Source organism: Leguminivora glycinivorella, chromosome 25 (assembly GCF_023078275.1).
Source record: "Leguminivora glycinivorella isolate SPB_JAAS2020 chromosome 25, LegGlyc_1.1, whole genome shotgun sequence".
In the NCBI taxonomy this organism is placed as follows: Eukaryota; Metazoa; Arthropoda; class Insecta; order Lepidoptera; family Tortricidae; genus Leguminivora; species Leguminivora glycinivorella.
The window spans coordinates 4238224-4258330 of record NC_062995.1 but is presented as its reverse complement, the minus strand read 5'-3'; the positions used below and the strand labels follow the sequence as shown (position 1 = coordinate 4258330).

At 38.8% G+C, this 20107-nt stretch overlaps 1 protein-coding gene across 1 annotated transcript in view; it reads right to left on the bottom strand.

Moving 5' to 3' along the window:
* Positions 1 to 20107, bottom strand: part of LOC125239149 (ATP-dependent RNA helicase abstrakt) — a 38779-nt gene that overhangs the window by 17040 nt on the left and 1632 nt on the right. Inside the window, exons 2-4 of the mRNA XM_048146652.1 lie at positions 19522 to 19704; positions 12187 to 12354; positions 11237 to 11426 (exon numbers count right to left, since the gene is read on the bottom strand). Coding sequence (XP_048002609.1) covers positions 11237 to 11426; positions 12187 to 12354; positions 19522 to 19704 — 541 coding nt within the window. The remainder of the gene's footprint in view (positions 1 to 11236; positions 11427 to 12186; positions 12355 to 19521; positions 19705 to 20107) is intronic.

Genomic DNA, 20107 nt, shown 5'->3' with positions numbered 1-20107 from the left:
GGTATGGATACCGGGGCACGAAGGCTTCATTGGCAATGAAAACGCTGATGAACTTGCCAAGGCCGGATCTGAAGACAACTTCATAGGTCCGGAACCTTATGTGGGCCTTTCACAAGGAACCATCAGAATGGCTATGAAAGACCAAACAAAGGCTAGTCACCAAAAAGAGTGGGATGCCCTGGTTGGTCTGAAGCATTCAAAGCTCTTTATGCAGAGGGTAGACTCTGGATGGAGCAAAAAGCTAGGGAAGCTAGGCAAAAGACAACTCCAAATTATAACGGGGGTGTTCACAGGCCATTACGGGGTCAAAGGAATTTTGGCCAAGATGGGACACGCCGACAACACTGATTGTCGCATGTGTGGCGAAGAGGAAGAGACCGTCAGACATTTAATGTGTGAATGTCACGCCCTCGCCAGACAAAGAATGAAGAACTTTGGAGCAGGCTACCTGGCACCGAAGGACTTCAGAGAGCTACCCATGAGCCTCATCATCCGATACGTGGAGATGGTCGAGAAGCTCCTGAATAGCTGAAGGATCTTAGGATCGTAGGGGGTAATTGCACAAAAGATCCCGATGGGTCGAAGTGTATCCGTAAGGGCCCCCGCAGATTTAAGATAAGATAAGATAAGGGTGACCACACTATGTCGGCTCCTGATTTTCCCCACCTTCCCATTGTCATATTGAGATTGGGGAGTTTCGTTCAATTTTGATAATAGTTTATATTAAACTAATACCATATTAATTCTCCATCTGCAAACTGTTTTTAGGTTATGTTCTTGGCCTAGTGATGATGTGTATTGTGTAATTTTTATCGACGTCAGGATAATAAAATTTATTATAAAAAAACCTGACACGTTAGTGGTTCGTTTTGTATTTTACAAATTCCCATTTCACTTTTACTAAACTATACACATGTAATAGCGGTCTAAATCTTATGTTTTTCATCAAAATTCGGCTTTTCAAAAGTGTGAGGATTGAGTGAGCATAAGAAACTATTTGTAAAAAATTAAATACGTAACTAGGTGATCTAATATTTATAGAGGTAGGTTGGCCTATTTTTTACTAAATGTTAGTATATAAATATTATATGTTAAATGAATATATTCACTGTTTTCGTTGGTAGTATGTGAGAACTGAGTGAGCACATGTTAATGGCTGTATCTTTTGATTTATCTTTTTACAAATTCAGAGATTCGTTTTACAATTGTTTTAGAACTTTTACTAAATGATCAGCATATTTTTTTTTATTTTCGGAAGTTGCTCACTCAATCCACACACACACCAACAAAAGCACGTTATTAATGAGAATGTGAGCATTTCTTTTTTTTTGCCACTTTTATGAAGTGTGATATTTTTGAAAAAAAAAATGCTATTTCTACTCAGAATTACTAGCTTTTTCAATCCTAGTAGTTAAAAAAATTGTTCCATACGATTTTTTCTTATTTTTTTACCATTTTCCGTACATGTTGTATGGGGTAACAAAAGAGGAAAGTAACAAAAATGTATGGAAATTCTGGGACACTTTTTGTCTCCCAGTGAGATTGAAAGTACTCGTGATTCTGAGTACAATTGACCTAAAATTCCCTAAAACAATAAAAAAAAAATTATTGGGAAAAAAAAAAGAAATGCTCATGTACGGATAATAGTAGTAGTAGTAGTAGTAAACTCTTTATTGTACAATTAATAACAATAATAAGCAAGTTACCGTTTTCAATCGGTATTTTAGTGACATAAGCTAACCACAAAATTAAAATTTTGAATAAACCCCCGACCGCGACATAGTGGACCGATTTTCATGAAACATGGCTAAGAACACTCCCGACTTACTCAGCTTTCAGACAAAAAACTATTAGGTTGGCGAAAAAGTCTTGCACCAAGATATACAAGATAGACTTAATGAATTTATTCATAATTTTGTTATTTGCAACAATTAATCAGTAATGTAATCCCCAAATAACTCTTTTACTCTTGATCTAGTTGGTAGATTGTTGATGCCCTGCGCCCAGAATTCCGGAGGCTGTGCAGAAAAGAAATTGTCCACTGCCATTTTGAAGTCTTCGTAGTTTAAAAAAAAATTCTCACGCAAATCAAGCTTTAGTGATCGCCGATCGGAATAAGTGATAGTCGGATGGCGCGAGATCCGGTGAGTACCTACGGTGGGCGGGCAACCGGGTGCCATCCAAGCTCAACGATTTGTTGTCGAGTCTCCAAAGCGACATGAGGTCGCGCATTATCATGGAGTAAGTGAATATTTACACGTCTAGGTCGTTTTTCTCTTATTTTGTCAGCCAGTTTCTGAAGCTGTTCAACATAAATGGAGCTCGTAATCGTCTTTCTAGCAGGAAGAAGCTCATAATAGAGTGGGCCCTTCGCATGCCACCAAACGGAGAGATGCTTGCGTGAGTGACGATTCGGCTTTGGCTGCGTTGGTGGCTCTGCGTCGTAAGGAAGCCAGACGGCGTGCCGTGTGTTGTTATCATAGAGAATCCAGCTCTCATCGCCGGTTACCAAATCTTCAAGAAACTCTTTCCGATGTGGCTGAAAAAGAAGCGATTCACAAATACTAACTCTGACTTAACGATGACTGTCAGTTAGTTGGTGTGGAATCGATCGTACCATTACTTTACGATAGCCGAGTTTGTGTAAATGAGCCTCGACAGTCGAATGATGACAGCCAAGAGTTTCTGCTAAATCACGCGTATTTATTTCTGGATTAGCCTTCAAACAGCGGAGTAATTCCTCATCGTCGAAGGTGGATGGTCGCCCAGATCGCTCGTGATCTTCAAGAGTTATATCTCCCATTGCAAAACTAGCAAACCAGCGGCTTATCTTCCATCGCGATACAATACCTTCACCGAACGCTTTGGTGATGTTAGCGGCAGCCACACTCACGTTGTGTCCCTGACGCCACTCGTAAAAGATGATCGTTCGAAGTTGATGTTCACTAACCATTTTCACAAACTAAGCAAATCCTCACCAGCGCGCCTTTATATACCCTTGAGATGATAGCTTCGAGAACCTTCTACAATATTTTTACGTATCCCAATGCTAAATATTCCGGAAAATTCTAGTAATTTTCAATTTCGTGTGTAATATTTTTCCGCCGACCTATCATTTCAGTTTATAATTTTGAGGCGTTAGAATATATCATTTTAATCATTGACTTGACCAAATATATGACTTTTTTTTTTAATACTACGTCGGTGGCAAACAAGTATACGGCCCGCCTGATGTAAAGCGGTCACCGTAACCTATGGACGCCTGCAACTCAAACAGTGTCACATGCGCGTTGCCACCCCATTAGAAACTTGTACATTCCCTTTTGCTGTGTTAAGTACACAGCAAAAAGGAGTGTACAAGTTCTAAGGAGGGTTCGGGTTGCCGACGACTCAAAGGACAATAAACGGAACAAGTTAGTTCCGTAAGTCCTCCCGTCATCAGCACACCGCACCCTCGTTGAGCTCTGGCAGCCTTACTCACCGACAGGAACACAACACTATGAGTAGGGTCTAGTGCTATTTGGCTGCGGTCTTCTGTAAGGCGGAGGTACTACCCCAGTTGGGCTCTGCTCTAGATTCGAGCGAGATGATATCCGCTGTGCTGTGCCCTACCACACAAAGCGGAATATCATTCGCTATGCCCTACCTCCTATTACTATTGTCACGTGACTATTGTCACGAAGGCGCTGTTATAGGCTACTTGACCCTTTTTCAAAGTATGTCTTATATTATTAATTACTGTCTAATTAAACCAAAAAAAAATAGTACCATATTTTATTACGACTTAAAAACCCGCAAAAAAATTATTTAAAGTTTACTTTTACGTGATCAGGCAAAAACAACATCAGCCATATTAATCTATAGAATATCTATGACATGACGTCAGTATATTTAGAGAACAATATTTCACATTATCACACCCGTCAACCACTATGAATTTTAATACAATAGAGGTTGCTTCTATGGAGATCAGATTAAACACTTTAAGTTCTCGCGCTTTGTACACATATTTAAAGTCACACACAGGTCGAACGCGATTAATTAACATTATTTTTACCTTTTTCCCAACGTTTCGGCCAGGTTGCACTGGCCGTGGTCGCGGAAGACTGACGTCCCAGCAAAGTGTCACCGGAGATGTAAACAACACAAAACTACCCGATATTAATTTATATAAATGTTCGGGGTAGACAAATAAATATAATCTACCCGCTTTTAGTTATTGTTTATTTCCCACCGCACGACACACAGCACTCACAACATCCGCGCACTGGTCCGAAGATAGATCTTTTGGTTTGAACATTTGAATCACTGGTCCCCATGTTGGCGATAATCTATACCCGTCTTCCCTGTTAAAGTTTTTAGGATATTTTTTAATTTCGATCGCCTCCCTCACAATCCGGGGATAATAGTGTCGCTCGGTGGAAAGAACTTTGGGTTTGTGTAGCTCAATCCAGTGATTCGTTTCCGCAGTAAGCAAGTGCTCGGCGATTGCAGATTTGTGTATATGGCGATTTTTAACTGCCGCTATGTGTTCCTTCACCCTCTCTTGAACGCTGCGCTTTGTTTGGCCAATATACGCACTTCCACAACTGCAATCTATCTTGTAGACACCCGGACTTTGGTACGGAATGACATCCTTAGGACTGCGTAAGAGACTCGCTACTTTAGATAACGGTGTGTATACAGTCTTAATGGAGACTTTTCTTAGTACTGATCCAACTTTATCCGTTATCCCTTTCACATACGGCAAAAAGGCTGGTTGCCTGTCAACCTGCGGATGTCTCTCCCCCTTCTTAGTCTTGCGCGGGATTGTCTGCAAATACCCATTTTTCCTCAGCACCTTCTGAACATGGGCTAACTCCTCGTCTAAGTGTTCAGAGTCACATAAGTCTCGAGCCCTGTTAACCAGGGATGTGACCACCGATTGCAGATGTCTCGGATGATGATGGGAAGAAGCTTGCAGGTACCTGTCAGTGTGGGTGGGCTTTCTGTATACGGAGTGTGCCAGGGTTCCATCTGGTTTAGCTTTCAACTTTACATCCAGGAAAGGTAGGGATCTGTCGCTCTCCATCTCGAAGGTAAACTTTACCTTTGGATGGATGGAGTTTAAATGGTCAACGAACCGTTCCACTGTATCGGAGCTGCCCCTCAAAATGCAGAACACGTCATCTACGTATCTCTTCCACAGTGTAATCACAGGCGGTCCGGAGCGTAATGCTAACTCTTCAAAATGCTCCATCCATATGTTAGCAATTACTGGGGCTACTGGACTGCCCATTGCTACTCCATCCACCTGCAGATAAAACTGTCCATGGTAGAGGAAATAATTCCCCTCCAGACACACTCAGGCACACTCCGTATACAGAAAGCCCACCCACACTGACAGGTACCTGCAAGCTTCTTCCCATCATCATCCGAGACATCTGCAATCGGTGGTCACATCCCTGGTTAACAGGGCTCGAGACTTATGTGACTCTGAACACTTAGACGAGGAGTTAGCCCATGTTCAGAAGGTGCTGAGGAAAAATGGGTATTTGCAGACAATCCCGCGCAAGACTAAGAAGGGGGAGAGACATCCGCAGGTTGACAGGCAACCAGCCTTTTTGCCGTATGTGAAAGGGATAACGGATAAAGTTGGATCAGTACTAAGAAAAGTCTCCATTAAGACTGTATACACACCGTTATCTAAAGTAGCGAGTCTCTTACGCAGTCCTAAGGATGTCATTCCGTACCAAAGTCCGGGTGTCTACAAGATAGATTGCAGTTGTGGAAGTGCCTATATTGGCCAAACAAAGCGCAGCGTTCAAGAGAGGGTGAAGGAACACATAGCGGCAGTTAAAAATCGCCATATACACAAATCTGCAATCGCCGAGCACTTGCTTACTGCGGAAACGAATCACTGGATTGAGCTACACAAACCCAAAGTTCTTTCCACCGAGCGACACTATTATCCCCGGATTGTGAGGGAGGCGATCGAAATTAAAAAATATCCTAAAAACTTTAACAGGGAAGACGGGTATAGATTATCGCCAACATGGGGACCAGTGATTCAAATGTTCAAACCAAAAGATCTATCTTCGGACCAGTGCGCGGATGTTGTGAGTGCTGTGTGTCGTGCGGTGGGAAATAAACAATAACTAAAAGCGGGTAGATTATATTTATTTGTCTACCCCGAACATTTATATAAATTAATTTTGGGTAGTTTTGTGTTGTTTACATCTCCGGTGACACTTTGTTGGGACGTCAGTCTTCCGCGACCACGGCCAGTGCAACCTGGCCGAAACGTTGGGAAAAAAGGTAAAAATAATGTTAATTAATCGCGTTCGACCTGTGTGTGACTTTAAATAGTTCTAATGAAATTCCGCAAGATGGCGGGTAATCAGTGATCAGTAGAGAGCGGATTTCATGTAGCGATTTAAATATTAATATGACTCGCATAATTTATTATTTTTTCTACACACAAAAAATGTATAAAAGTAAAACCCTTTTTGGATGCTTTTGTGAATATTGGGCAAAAATAATAATCATAATATAATTAATAAATAAAAAAATGTTTGTTAATTTTTAATAATTTATTTATATAAATTCTTGTAAAAACTTCTATATTACGACTCAAAAAATAGAAAAATTAAAATAATTCGCTTCCTGTATACAAACTCCTTTATTTAGAATGAAATACTTTTCTTTAAACATACAAAAATAATTACATTTAAAGAAAGTGGTTTGTCAGGATCGTAGTAAATGGAAATCCGTGATCTCTGCCTACCCCCCTGGGAAACAGGCGTGATTGTATGTATGTATGTATGTATGTATTTAAAGAAAAGAAAAATTACATTTACAGAAAATAACATTAATTTAATCTAATTAGTCAGCGAAGTTTGCGGTGTGCGATGTAGATGCGATAGATTGTAAAACCTTAATATAATCCACATGACATGTATTTAAAAAAATGCACTAATCATATCCATATTAATATTTAAATCGCTACATGAAATCAGATCAGGCTATATGTATTAATAATTTATTATGTTACTTTCTAGACGGTTTCAGCTAGGCTTGTGTCGTTCACGAACTATGAACTGTTAGGAATAAAATCCCATCAATGACCTGAATCTTTCCAGGCTCTGAGATTCGGTCTTTGCTCATTTAGTTCAGTATAGGATCGGCGAGCGCGAGCGGTTTGGATCGAGAACGAATGTGTGACTGCGCCGACCGAGAGCGAGAGCTAATTAGCAGAACAACAAAAAAACGTCAAGTTTTCATATTAAACTTCGGTTACTTACAACCTTTGGGCCCGGAATGTTACTATCTGTGGACTATTCGTATCATTTTGACACTATTCGGTCCCATCCCATTCGTTCTGATCTCATCGACCGCAGTGGTCGCTGGTCTGGCTGAACTAAATGAGCAAAAGACCTAAAAGAGCGAACTATACTCTGTCAAACAAGTCTGTCAGTAAATAAGAACAAAGAAAACTATAGGTATCCTTTTCTCTAGCTCCCTAAAGAAAAGGACGCATATAGTTTTCTTTGTATTTATTTACTGACAGACTTGTTTGACAGAGTGTAGTTCATGTGAGCGATTGAACGAGATCGGAGCGCTCCGATCAACGAATAAAACGGCACAAGCCTATTTCTAGATGGTTTCGGCACTGGACAAATGTCCAGTGACTTACAAAAATATTATTTATGTTTCAAATCCTGAATTGGTACTCAAAATTATATGTAAGTATTTCATACGAGTAAACAAACTACCGTTCATTACCCAGTTTGCGTTGGGAACAGCGCCATCTCACGGGATATTCAGACACCAAACTGAGAGTCTTGTCGAAGCAGTATGGTATGAATTTTTTGAAACGAACGTTTCTAAACAAAGGCATTGTTCCTTTTGTGTTGAGCAAGAGCTTCTGTTTAGGCACGTGCTAAGACAACAAGTTAATTTAAAAAGCAACTGTATCCTGATAATTGTAAGGTTCAAATCTGTGCAGGAGCAAATTTGAGATAGATTGTTTTGGAAATGTGAAGCGATAGACCACACCGGTATAGTTGCAAGTACACAGCGCTTCTAATACTTTGATACTTGGTGTTGGTGGTGTAAGTAATGAAACACGTAGGTATATCACTGTTATTTTTTATTAATGATTTTGTTAACAATCAACAATTGTATATAGCAATATATAAATAATTAATTACATAAATATTAGGTACAAGTCTATAGACATACACATTTTTTTTCGTACTGTATTATTTATACTTTGAAATTTAGATTTATTGTATGTAACTAAAGTATTTATTTTATTTGTTTTTACTGTAGTTATTACAATTAAAATTTTTTTATTGATTTTTTTATATTCCTAATTGTTAGACAAACATTCCTAATAATTTAAATTACGGTTTGTTTAGTTATTTATGTTATTTTATATATCAAGACTTGTACCTAATATTTATGTAATTAATTATTTATATATTGCTATATATAATTGTTGATTGTTAACAAAATCATTAATAAAAAATAACAGTGATATACCTACGTGTTTCATTACTTACACCACCACCACCAAGTATCAAAGTATGTATTAGAAGCGCTGTGTACTTGCAACTATACCGGTGTGGTCTATCGCTTCACATTTCCAAAACAATCTATCTCAAATTTGCTACTGCACAGATTTGAACCTTACAATTATCAGGATACAGTTGCTTTTTAAACTAACTTGTTGTCTTAGCACGTGCCTAAACAGAAGCTCCCGCTCAACACAAAAGGAACAATGCCTTTGTTTAGAAACGTTCGTTTCAAAAAATTCATACTATACACGGTGTTTTTTTTTGTTTTCCGTTAAATGATTTATACCGAAGGGAGAGTTCCCGTCGGTATAAGTAAGGGAAGAGTTGTAACTCCATACATCAGTAAACGCAAGTTATTTGTAGTGACATCTAGCGACAATCACACGTCAATCACATCAAATAGCGTAAATTATCAGTACCACTACTCGACACTATTCAACATGCCAACAGTGTTGCGTTGCGAAAGATGTAACATTAAAACAGTTAACAACTTATATGACAGTCGAGTTCATGAATTTGTGTACATTTTTTCACCTTATTGCAACGAGTATAGGTGAAGAAATGTTTACATATTTCTGAACTCGTACAAGCAGAATGAATTGAAAACAGAGTACTGATTAATACCAAATACTATGTAAACTCTACTAGTTAATACGTGCAGCTTGGTGCCAAAGTTGGTAACATGCGACACTAGCACCCCTAGCGGCATGAGTTGATCAAAATAGTTTAGTTCATGCAGTATAAAATTAAAAAAAGTCACACATTCTTATTTTTTTGTTTTATTCCGTCTAAAAATGTTAAAGTAGATAAAGTAATCGCATTTTCTATTTTAATTTACTAAAATAAAAGTCTGACAAACTACTTTGAACAACTCGTAGCGCTAGATGGCGCTAGTAAAATTGTTGCCGCTCCATTGTATGGGAAAAGTCAGAAGCTGCACGTATTAACTCTAGAGTTTCTATAGTATTTGTTAATACTATTGTAATATTAGATAAAAATTGTTGAGCATTAGGCTTTTTGTACGTCACGACATCTATTGACAAATAGCAGTACTGATAATTTACGCTAGTTAAGGCGTGGATGAGCTAGATGTCACTATAAACAACTGGCATTTACTGATGTATGGAATTACAACTTTTCCCTCTTTGCCTAGACTTAAATGAGAGTGGTCTGGGTGCAGAAACAGCATCTTATTAAAGTCGAAGCTGTATTGGCTACGTGCACGACAATTACGCCACCTACCACGTGAACTAGAAGTGGCCATTGTCAAAAAAATACATGTAAACAAATAAATCGAATAATATATAGATTATAAAGACTTGGATACAATAATAAAAATCAGTTTCCAAAGCGTTACTCACGGTATAAATTTCCAACCCCACACCACAGAAAAAGTCAATAAATTGGTGCTGACAGGGCATATAAGGAACGTTGAAGAACCAGTAGGCCTAGCACATGATGGCCGCGGGAGTATGTCGCCGCGAGATAGACTACCCGTCCTTATGTCATTAATACAGTTAGAAGAAGACGTGGCATCTATCTCGCGGCGACATACTCCCGCGGCCATTATGTGCTAGGCCTACTGTAGTTATTCGCTAAACCTCCGTCCCGTTAATGCCATATAAAACAAGTCTAAACGTAAGTACCTATGCCAGGCCTGAATCTTTAAACATAATCTTTTACGGTAGGAAACATACTAACAGCGTATTGAACAATTAACAATCTTGAGTTCTTGTTCCAACACATACCAAAACCAGCTGACATGTGACATCAGCGTGATCATGAAGCTTTATAAGACTGTTACCTAGTTTACGTTAGAAACAGCGACATCTCTCGGGACACACCAAACTGACCTGATGAACGGCATTTTAATTTCCTGCTCCAAACACACCAGGGTCTTCCCGGAGCCAGTGAACGCGATGCCAATCATATCTCGCCCCATCAGGACCGCTGAGATGCCCTGGACTCGAATAGGAGTGGGGTCTAAGTGTGACGAACAGCATCTTATCAAAGGCGAAGCTGTATAAGACTACCGTTACCCAGTTTGCGTTAGGGACAGCGACATCTCTCGGGACACACCAAACTAACCTGATGAACGGCATTTTAATTTCCTGCTCCAAACACACCAGTAGAAGCGGAAGTGTGAGCGGATGTGTGTCTTCCCGGAGCCAGTGAACGCGATGCCAATCATTGTCTCGCCCCATCAGGACTGCTGGAATGCCCTGGGCGGGCAATTAAAGTCGCGCGATAAATGATAAAACATCTAGAGCCGTTCCTATCGCACGGCCTGATATTCTATCGTGCGACCATGAAGCAAGGAACACACTACGCGGACGTCCGTCGTGAATCGACCGCGGATCTGGACAATGGAAATTACACATAACCGTGCAAACTATCGGTCGACGGACGCGGTCGTGGCCTTGAGCGCACGGACGTCCGATCGAAATCTGGCTCGCTCTCGCTGGATGTTTTGTTCCGTGCACACTGTTCGGTCGCGGTCGTTTTACGACGGACGTCCGCGTAGTATGTTCCTAGCTTGATACCCGTGCTGGACTTGGATAGGAGTGGGTCAAAGTGTGAAGAACAGCGTCTTATTAAAGGCGAAGCTGTAAAAGACTACCGTTACCCAGTTTGCGTTAGGAACAGCGACATCTCTCGGGACACACCAAACTAACCTGATGAACGGCATTTTAATTTCTTGCTCCAAACACACTAGTAGAAGCGGAAGTGTGAACACCAGGGTCTTCCCGGAGCCAGTGAAGGCGATGCCAATCATGTCTCGCCCCATCAGGACCGCTGGGATGCCCTGGACTTGGATGGGGGTGGGTTTCTTTATGCCCTTCTCTTCAAGGCCACGGAGGATGCCTGAAATAAGGTTTGGTAAAAGTGAATGAAAAAGTCTAAACGAAGGTGCAATTTTTTTTATGGACGTAAACCTTTGGACCTATATAGTATTATGGCTCGTCGATGATTAATTGATTATACCAAAAAAATTACGATCGGTCTGGCCTAGCGTGTAGTGCCCTGTCTGCTAAGCCGCGGTCCTGGTTTCGAATAAGGGCATTTATTTGTGTGAGGAGCTGATGAGCACAGATATTTGTTCCTGAATCATGGATGTATTTATATATAAGTACTAGCTATTGCCCGCGGCTTCGCACGCTTTAGAAAGAGACAAAAAGTAGCCTATGTCACTCTCCATCCCTTCAACTATCTCCACTTAAAAAATCACGTCAATTCGTTGCTCCGTTTTGCCGTGAAAGACGGACAAAGAAACGGACACACACACTTTCCCATTTATAATATTAGTATGGATGTATATCGTTGCCTAGCACCCATAGTACAAGCTTTGCTTTATTTGGGGCTAGGTTGATTTGTGTAAGGTGTCCCCCAATATTTATTATTTACGAGTATTATAATCCGTTTTTATAGTATTATTTCATGAGTGAATAATGTGAATATCGTGCTAGCCGAAAACTATTACCTATATTCTGAATTTGAGAATAGTTTGAGATTTAGCCCCGTATTGGTATGGTGAAAAATGTTTGTGTTCCACTCGGGGGCAACTTCTTATATTTCGGAGGCCAAGATTCTGGATCAAAGAGCCAAAAGTAGTTAGTGTAGGTACCTTTAGGAAACTTCATATGCTGAAACGTCCTGATAGGTGGCGGTACATCCTCTCCTTCAACTAAGATCCGGAGCTGGTCCCTCACACGATCATGCCTCTCCGGAGGCAACTCCAGAATGCACCGCGGGGGCTTCCAAGAGGTCTTTATCGGCTCCTCGTATTGGATACCTGGAATTTGAAATTTTTAGGGTTAGGCCAAGCCAAAGATAATGGATATAGTAGCCTCCTAAGGCCCAGCCATACAAATGAAAAATCCAGAATTTGCCAATGAAATATGAACCTTTAGTTCAGGGAATAGAGTTGATTTTGGTTTGGTTTAAAAATTTAACGAAACAAAACAAATGCGACTCTGTTCCAATTGAATATGGAGGGTATAGTCATAGGGCTTACGGAAAAAAACTGCATTTTATGCAGAAAGCAAACCACTTTGCACAGTGATACTAGGGACCAATACAAATGATTTCATCCGAGGAAACACGATTTTCATCCACTAGAATTCAAGATGGCGGACATTTTCCAAAATGGCGGCTGCATATTTTTAAAAATTTATAGAATCATAACGGTTGCACCGATTTTGATGGTTGAGGTGTCTATCAGTTCGTATTAAAGAGTTTATTAATATAAAAAAATAAAGTCATAAAAAAATTAAGATGGCGGCCGAATAATAAGAAAAATATAAAATTTTCAAACTTTTTTTTTCATTTTCGTGAAATTTACCAATACATTTTCTATGACATGGCCACATTTTTATGTATTTAAATTAAACCTGATAATATTATCTACATAATAAAGTAAAAATCATGAAAATCCGTTGAGAAGTTTTTGAACTGTACCCATTTCAAATGGAGCGCGCGGATTTAAAAGACGTTTTTGCACGTGATGTAAAAAATTTTGGAATCATAACGGCTGCACCGATTTTAATGGTTGGGGTGGCTATCAGTTTATATTAAAACGTTTATTAATATAAAAATTAAAATCATTTAAAAAATTAAAGATGGCGGCCGAATAATAAGAAAAATATAAAATTTTAATTTTTTTTTGTATTCTCACGAAATTTACGAATAGTTTTTCTACGATATGGTCACATTTTTATTTATTGAAATAAAATCTGATAATATCATCTGCAAAATAAAACAAAAAACATTAAAATCCGTTCAGTACTTTTTGAACTATACGCATTGCAAATGAAGCGCGCGGGTTTGAAAGACGTCTTTGCACTTGATGTGATGCATCGTATCGTTTGGTACCGCTATACACGCAAGACTGATTATTTATTTTGGTCACAACTTACTATAATGTATATAAATACTAAAAGTACATACATACATTATTAGTTTTTTATTCCGAGTTTAGGTATATTTAGATAACCCCCGTAAACTTTGATGGTCATAATTTTTATTTTAATACCTACCTAAAAGAACTTACATACATACATACAATCACGCCTGTGTCCCATGAAGGGGTAGGCAAAGCACATGAAACTACTCAGGTTTCAGTGCCACTCTTGGCAAATAAGGGGTTGAAAGAAAACGAAACTGTGACATTGCCGTGACAGGTTGCCAGCCTCTCGCCTACGCCACAATTTAACCCATATCCCACAGTCGCCTTCTACGACACCCACGGGAAGAAAGGGGGTGGTGAAATTCTTAACCCGTCACCACACGGGCAAAACCTAAAAGAACTTAAATGCACATAACATAACATTTGTATTAATAGCAATTGTCCTTTCCGAGAACTCCAGAGATAATTCTCGACAACTTCTGTAGGGGGCTACAGAAATATCTATGTATAAAATAACTTATTTTCTTTTCTCGTCTACTTAGCCTACCTGTGTAGCCTACGTTTGGAGATGGTCTGCTTGTTATACGACAAGGAGCGTATGTTATTGTAGTGCTGACGATGTTGGTGGGATGCTGGTTATTAATTTTGGTTGGAAACAGTTCCTTGCGCACCAAGTTCACCGATAAAGGATCATATATAGGCCGCAGGTGAACTTTTCAAGCTTGGCCATTATTCCTCCAGGCCTCCTGACAACCAACAAGGCTTTTTCCAGAAACTGTAGCCTGTTGATGTTATTGGTGTGGTGAATTTTTTGTATACACAATTTACTTCCTCAGAGAACATATGCTCTGCTATTTCAGGGTAAACCATAGGAACGTAACCGGAAGAAGCCGATAGCCTCATTGTATCTCAGGGACTCACGCGTATCATCAGATCTTCCGATACAGATGTCTTGGTATTTAAATAAAAACTACCGAAGTCTGAAGTACGGGTGAAGGATAGACGTAAAGTCAGTGGCCAGATTCGGGTTTGGACCTAGCTTAGAGCCTCGAAAGGTCTTTGCCTCATGAAGAGGCCTCGAGTGAGTTCAGGGTGGTAAAGTCCACGCTTGCTCACTAAAATATATGTTAAGAACGGTCCCAATTTGGCATTTAAGCATGGGATCTATGGAGCTCATTATATTGGGAAATTTCAAAGTCTTGTCTAGTATATTTTCTTAATATTTCAAAGGAGAATAACCTGCCAGAGTATAAGTTATAAAATAGCCAACACTTTGGACACTGGGAGACCGACTGCTCTTCGTGGTTTTTACGCCTTAACGTATGACACCACTTCTTTTTTCAATACAAAAAGAAAAAATCATAAAACATTGTTTGCACGCCCTGAAGTTATACCAGCTTTGATAGAAACATCGCAGTAACTACAAAGTCTTCCTGGAGGAATAATCGCCATGATTGAAAATTTCACCTGAACTTGGTGAGCAAGAAACTGTTTACCACCAAAAATAAATTAGTAACCAACATCGGCACGTGCGCTCCGTGTCGTATAACAACGCCCCATATTCTGGATATTACTTATATGCCTATGCCATCATCCTGGGGTTGGAAAACGTACAATGATAGTTGAGAACTGCAGTGGTCTGAAAACAGGAAGATATGGTATAAATGGGTATACTTGGTCAATTGCGGTTGTGAAAAAGGCTGCGAAACAATACGCTGTACGTATTGTGGGTCTACCCTGCGCAATGCAAATAATGCAATGTAACATTTGCAACAGATATCGCTGGTGCGAGGAAGCCCTGAAAGACCTGTCCGCACTTGGTGTACCCAACTGGCGTGAAGTGGCGCAGGATAGGGCAGAGTGGCGATCTCTTGTGTCGGAGGCCAAGATCCTTTTTGGGTCGCTGAGCCAGTGAAGTAAGTAAGTAAGTAAGTAACATTTGCAAAGGCAGCTGCCGAAAAAAAAAGTATTTTGCAAAAATGATATTATAAATTATTATTTATTCATTATTTCCTTGTATTTTGATATTATTTTGTATGACTTTTATCTTTCAGTATAACCTAGACGAGAAGCAAAATATATATGTTTATTTATATATTATTATAATAAGTTTTGTATTAATATATGTTTCCGTAGCCCCTTACAGAAGTTGTCGGAGATTATCTCTAGCCTTGAAATGGAGAAGTGATACAAATGTTATGTGTACCTATTGAAGTTCTTTTATGTATTAAAATAAGAATTATGACCATCAAAGTTTACGGGGGTTATCTAAATATACCTAAACTCAGAATAAAAAACTAATAATCTATATAAATACTAAAGACATTGATTCTGAACAGTAATATAGTAAGTTGTGACCAAAATAAATAATCAGTCTTGCGTGTATAGCGGTACCAAACGATACGATGCATCACATCAAGTGCAAATAGTTCAAAAAGTACTGAACGGATTTTAATGTTTTTTGTTTTATTTTGCAGATGATATTATCAGATTTTATTTCAATAAATAAAAATGTGACCATATCGTAGAAAAACTATTCGTAAATTTCGTGAGAATACAAAAAAAAATTAAAATTTCATGTTTTTCTTATTATTCGGCCGCCATCTTTAATTTTTTAAATGATTTTAATTTTTATATTAATAAACGTTTTAATACACACTGATAGCCACCCCAACCATTAAAATCGGTGCAGCCGTTATGATTCCAAAATTTTTTACATCACGTGCAAAAACGTCTTTTAAATCCGCGCGCTTCATTTGAAATGGGTACAGTTCAAAAACTTCTCAACGGATTTTCATGATTTTTACTTTATTATGTAGATAATATTATCAGGTTTAATTTAAATACATAAAAATGCGGCCATGTCATAGAAAATTTATTGGTAAATTTCACGAAAATGAAAAAAAAAGTTTGAAAATTTTATATTTTTCTTATTATTCGGCCGCTATCTAATTTTTTTTATGACTTTAATTTTTATATTAATAAACTTTTCAATACGAACTGATAAACACCTCAATCATCAAAATCGGTGCAACCGTTACGATTCTATAAATTTTTAAAAATATGCGGCCGCCATTTTGGAAAATGTCCGCCATCTTGAATTCTAGTGGATGAAAATCGTGTTTCCTCGGACGAAATCATTTGTATTGGTCTCTAGTATCACTGTGCAAAGTGGCTTGCTTTCTGCATAAAGTGCAGCTTTTGACCATAATTTCGCCGTAAGCCCTATGACTAGTAGATGGATCCAAGAAATAGGTACGGGCTGAAAAACAGCGCTGTGCAGTCACTAGACTCGCGGCACAAGCTGAGTCTCGAGCCTATTGTCGCACCTGGTATTTAACTGTTGGTAGTTACTTAGTTATTTTAGTCCTCAAAGTTGTGATCATAGCTAATATAGAATATAGACATGATTGTACTGTATCATAGCGTAGCTTACTCTTAGTTGCATGATAGAAATAAATACTTAAGTAATACCTTAAAATTATTTGCGACAATAAATGACTTTTTTTTTTATCCATCCCATAAATTAAAATGCGACCACTACACCACACATAGATGGCGCCACAAAAATGCCTTGTTGCCATCGATTATTTGTAGATTGGCGTTAAGTGTCACTTTCGAGCCATAAAAATACCATGGTTGCATTGAATAAATGAATGAATATGAAAATAAATCTGTCAAAAGTGACACAACGCCATCTACAAGTATAATCAAAAGCTACAAGTCATTTTTTTGTGGCACGGTCTATTTTAATGGATGGGATGGTATGATCTTCTTATATTATTATGGCTAGTCTTAGAAATCTTAGAATAAAAGTAGAAAAATGTCTGCCATGGCTGAGACTTGAACTCACAGCCTTTGGATTGATACTCCAGCGCTCTGCCAACTAAGCCACCAAGACTTCAACCAAGCCAGCAAAATTTTCCACCACTTAGATGGGACCCATATGGGACATTGTACTGAAATATGAACATTGAAAACCGGCCAAGAGCGTGTCGGGCCACGCTCAGTGTAGTAAAAAAACTACTGAACCTATCAAGTTTAAAACAATTTTCCTAGAAAGTCTTTATAAAGTTCTACTTTTGTGATTTTTTTCATATTTTTTAAACATATGGTTCAAAAGTTAGAGGGGGGGGACGCACTTTTTTTTGCTTTAGGAGCGATTATTTCCGAAAATATTAATATTATCAAAAAACGATCTTAGTAAACCCTTATTCATTTTTAAATACCTATCCAACAATATATCACACGTTGGGGTTGGAATGAAAAAAAATATCGGCCACCACTTTACATGTAGGGGGGGTACCCTAATAAATCATTTTTTTCCATTTTTTATTTTTGCACTTTGTTGGCGTGATTGATATACATATTGGTACCAAATTTCAGCTTTCTAGTGCTTACGGTTACTGAGATTATCCGCGGACGGACGGACGGACAGACAGACATGGCGAAACTATAAGGGTTCCTAGTTGACTACGGAACCCTAAAAACTTGCAGAATATGTCAATTACCGAATATTTGGCCTATCCCTATACTCTAACTATAACACTTTCAAGTTCTCGCGTTTTGTAGACATATTTCAAAGACACACACGGGTCAAACGCGATAAGATACCATTTTTACCTTTTATCCAACGTTTCGAAGAGGTTTCACTAGCCATGGTCGCAAAAGACTGACTTCCCAGCCTCCCAGCGAACCATCCATCCATCCATCATCCATCGATAACATTTGGAAGAGCCGAGGAATCCGACGTCAAACTAAAGAGCGATTGGTTCGAGCACTTGTCTTCTCGATATTTATGTGGCTAAGATTGACGCTTTTGAGATGAGGTGCTGGCGAGGATTTGTTAGACCTGTACCCCAAAAGCATAAAATTGTTGTAGTAATTCACCGAATCGCATTTCACCTCGATCTCATATTTAATTTTCGCATTGTGTCTTAATAGTTTTTTTTTCAAGTGGCTGTAAGTTTTAGTCGCATTTCACCTCGATCGTGCATTTAAATATCGCGTTGTGACTCAATCGTTTATTATTTTAGTCGTTATTAGTTTTAGTCGCATTTCACCTCGACCGTGCATTTAACTTTCGCGTTATGACTCAATCGTTAATTACTTTAGTCGCATTTCACCTCGATCGTGTATTGTATTGGCGACGTGATTCAACGCAACAGTATGAAGATTGAGTAGATTGATGATTCTGTGTGTAATTGGTAACGGTAACTTGGGTGTAATTCTTAATTTCGGATACTTGGCGTTAAAGAAAGCAAAACAAATGATCTAAGACACAAAGCTGCTTTATTACTCCTTAAAAGAAACCTAATTATCTTCTTAAACTAATACAAATCTGCTTTGTTACTACTTAAACTAAAACACAACAGAAAACGTATTAAACGTAAATTAACGTATCAATTTAATTAGAGTCCCAAACAAACATCGATCGCGGCGAAATGCGTCTACGGTAACATACTATACAAAAAATTTAATTCTACAATTTAATTATACTAATGTCAAAAGCTCCGCGAAAAAGTCGATCACGGCGAAATGCGTCTACGGTAACATACTATACAAAAAATGTAATACTACAATTTAATTCTACTAATGTCAAAAGCTACACGAAAAAGTGCGTCAAGTAAAAAAATCTAGTGATATCTTTTTCATTCAAGGTGAAATGCGATTCGGTGAATTACTACAACAATTTTATGCTTTTGGGGTACAGGTCTAACAAATCCTGGCGAGGACTGCTAATATACGTAAATATCACCACACGCCTCTTCAAAATATGCCAGCAGCGAACCTTTAGATTTTTCGGTTACTTTATGAGATCACTAATGCATAATATGGAGAAGTGTATCATCTTGGGGCGAATGAATGGTAAACGCGCTTGGGGCTCGTAAGAGATGGTCTGACTGTGTGAAGAAGTCGACTGGTGGCAGCCTATACCGTGCAGTCCACATGGCTTATGACATGCTACTTGTGGTCGCGATCCTCAGCATTGAGGGAACGAGGAAGAAGAAAAATCCATCCATCTCTAACTATTAATTATTTGAAAGTTCTTACCCTTAGCCAACTCAGCTACGCCCATAAGTGCTTTACTCTGCGCAACACTCTCGAGTATATGTTGTTCTTCTCTTGCCTGCCTCTCTGCTGCGCTCAGGGCCCGAGCTTCAGCGAGCCGTTTGAGCTCACTGTGCTGGTCTAGAAGCGACACGTTGTAGCGACGACCCCATTCTTCTTGAGACGCTGTAACATATTGAGAAATGTTAGTTTCGGCAGACTGTAGATAGTACATTACGATACACGTGCGTAAAAAAGGAAGTTCGAAACGAGTGGCGATAAATTAAAACACAACCGAAGAGAGAAGTTAAGTTAAGGTAAATATTTTTCAGTACAGATGGTCGTTTTTTTACGCACTAGTTCGAGAAGTGGTTCATTATATGCCAGGTCGATACTTCGGATAGCCATCTGTACTGAAAAACGTCGTACGATACAAGTGCGAAAAGGAAATTCATAACTCGTGTCGATTTAAAACACTCCCTTCGGTCGTATTTTTTTATCGCCACTCGTTTCGAACTTCCTCTTTTACGCACTTGTATCGTAATGTACTATTATACATATAGCTGCTTATTGAGATAGCTAGAACAAT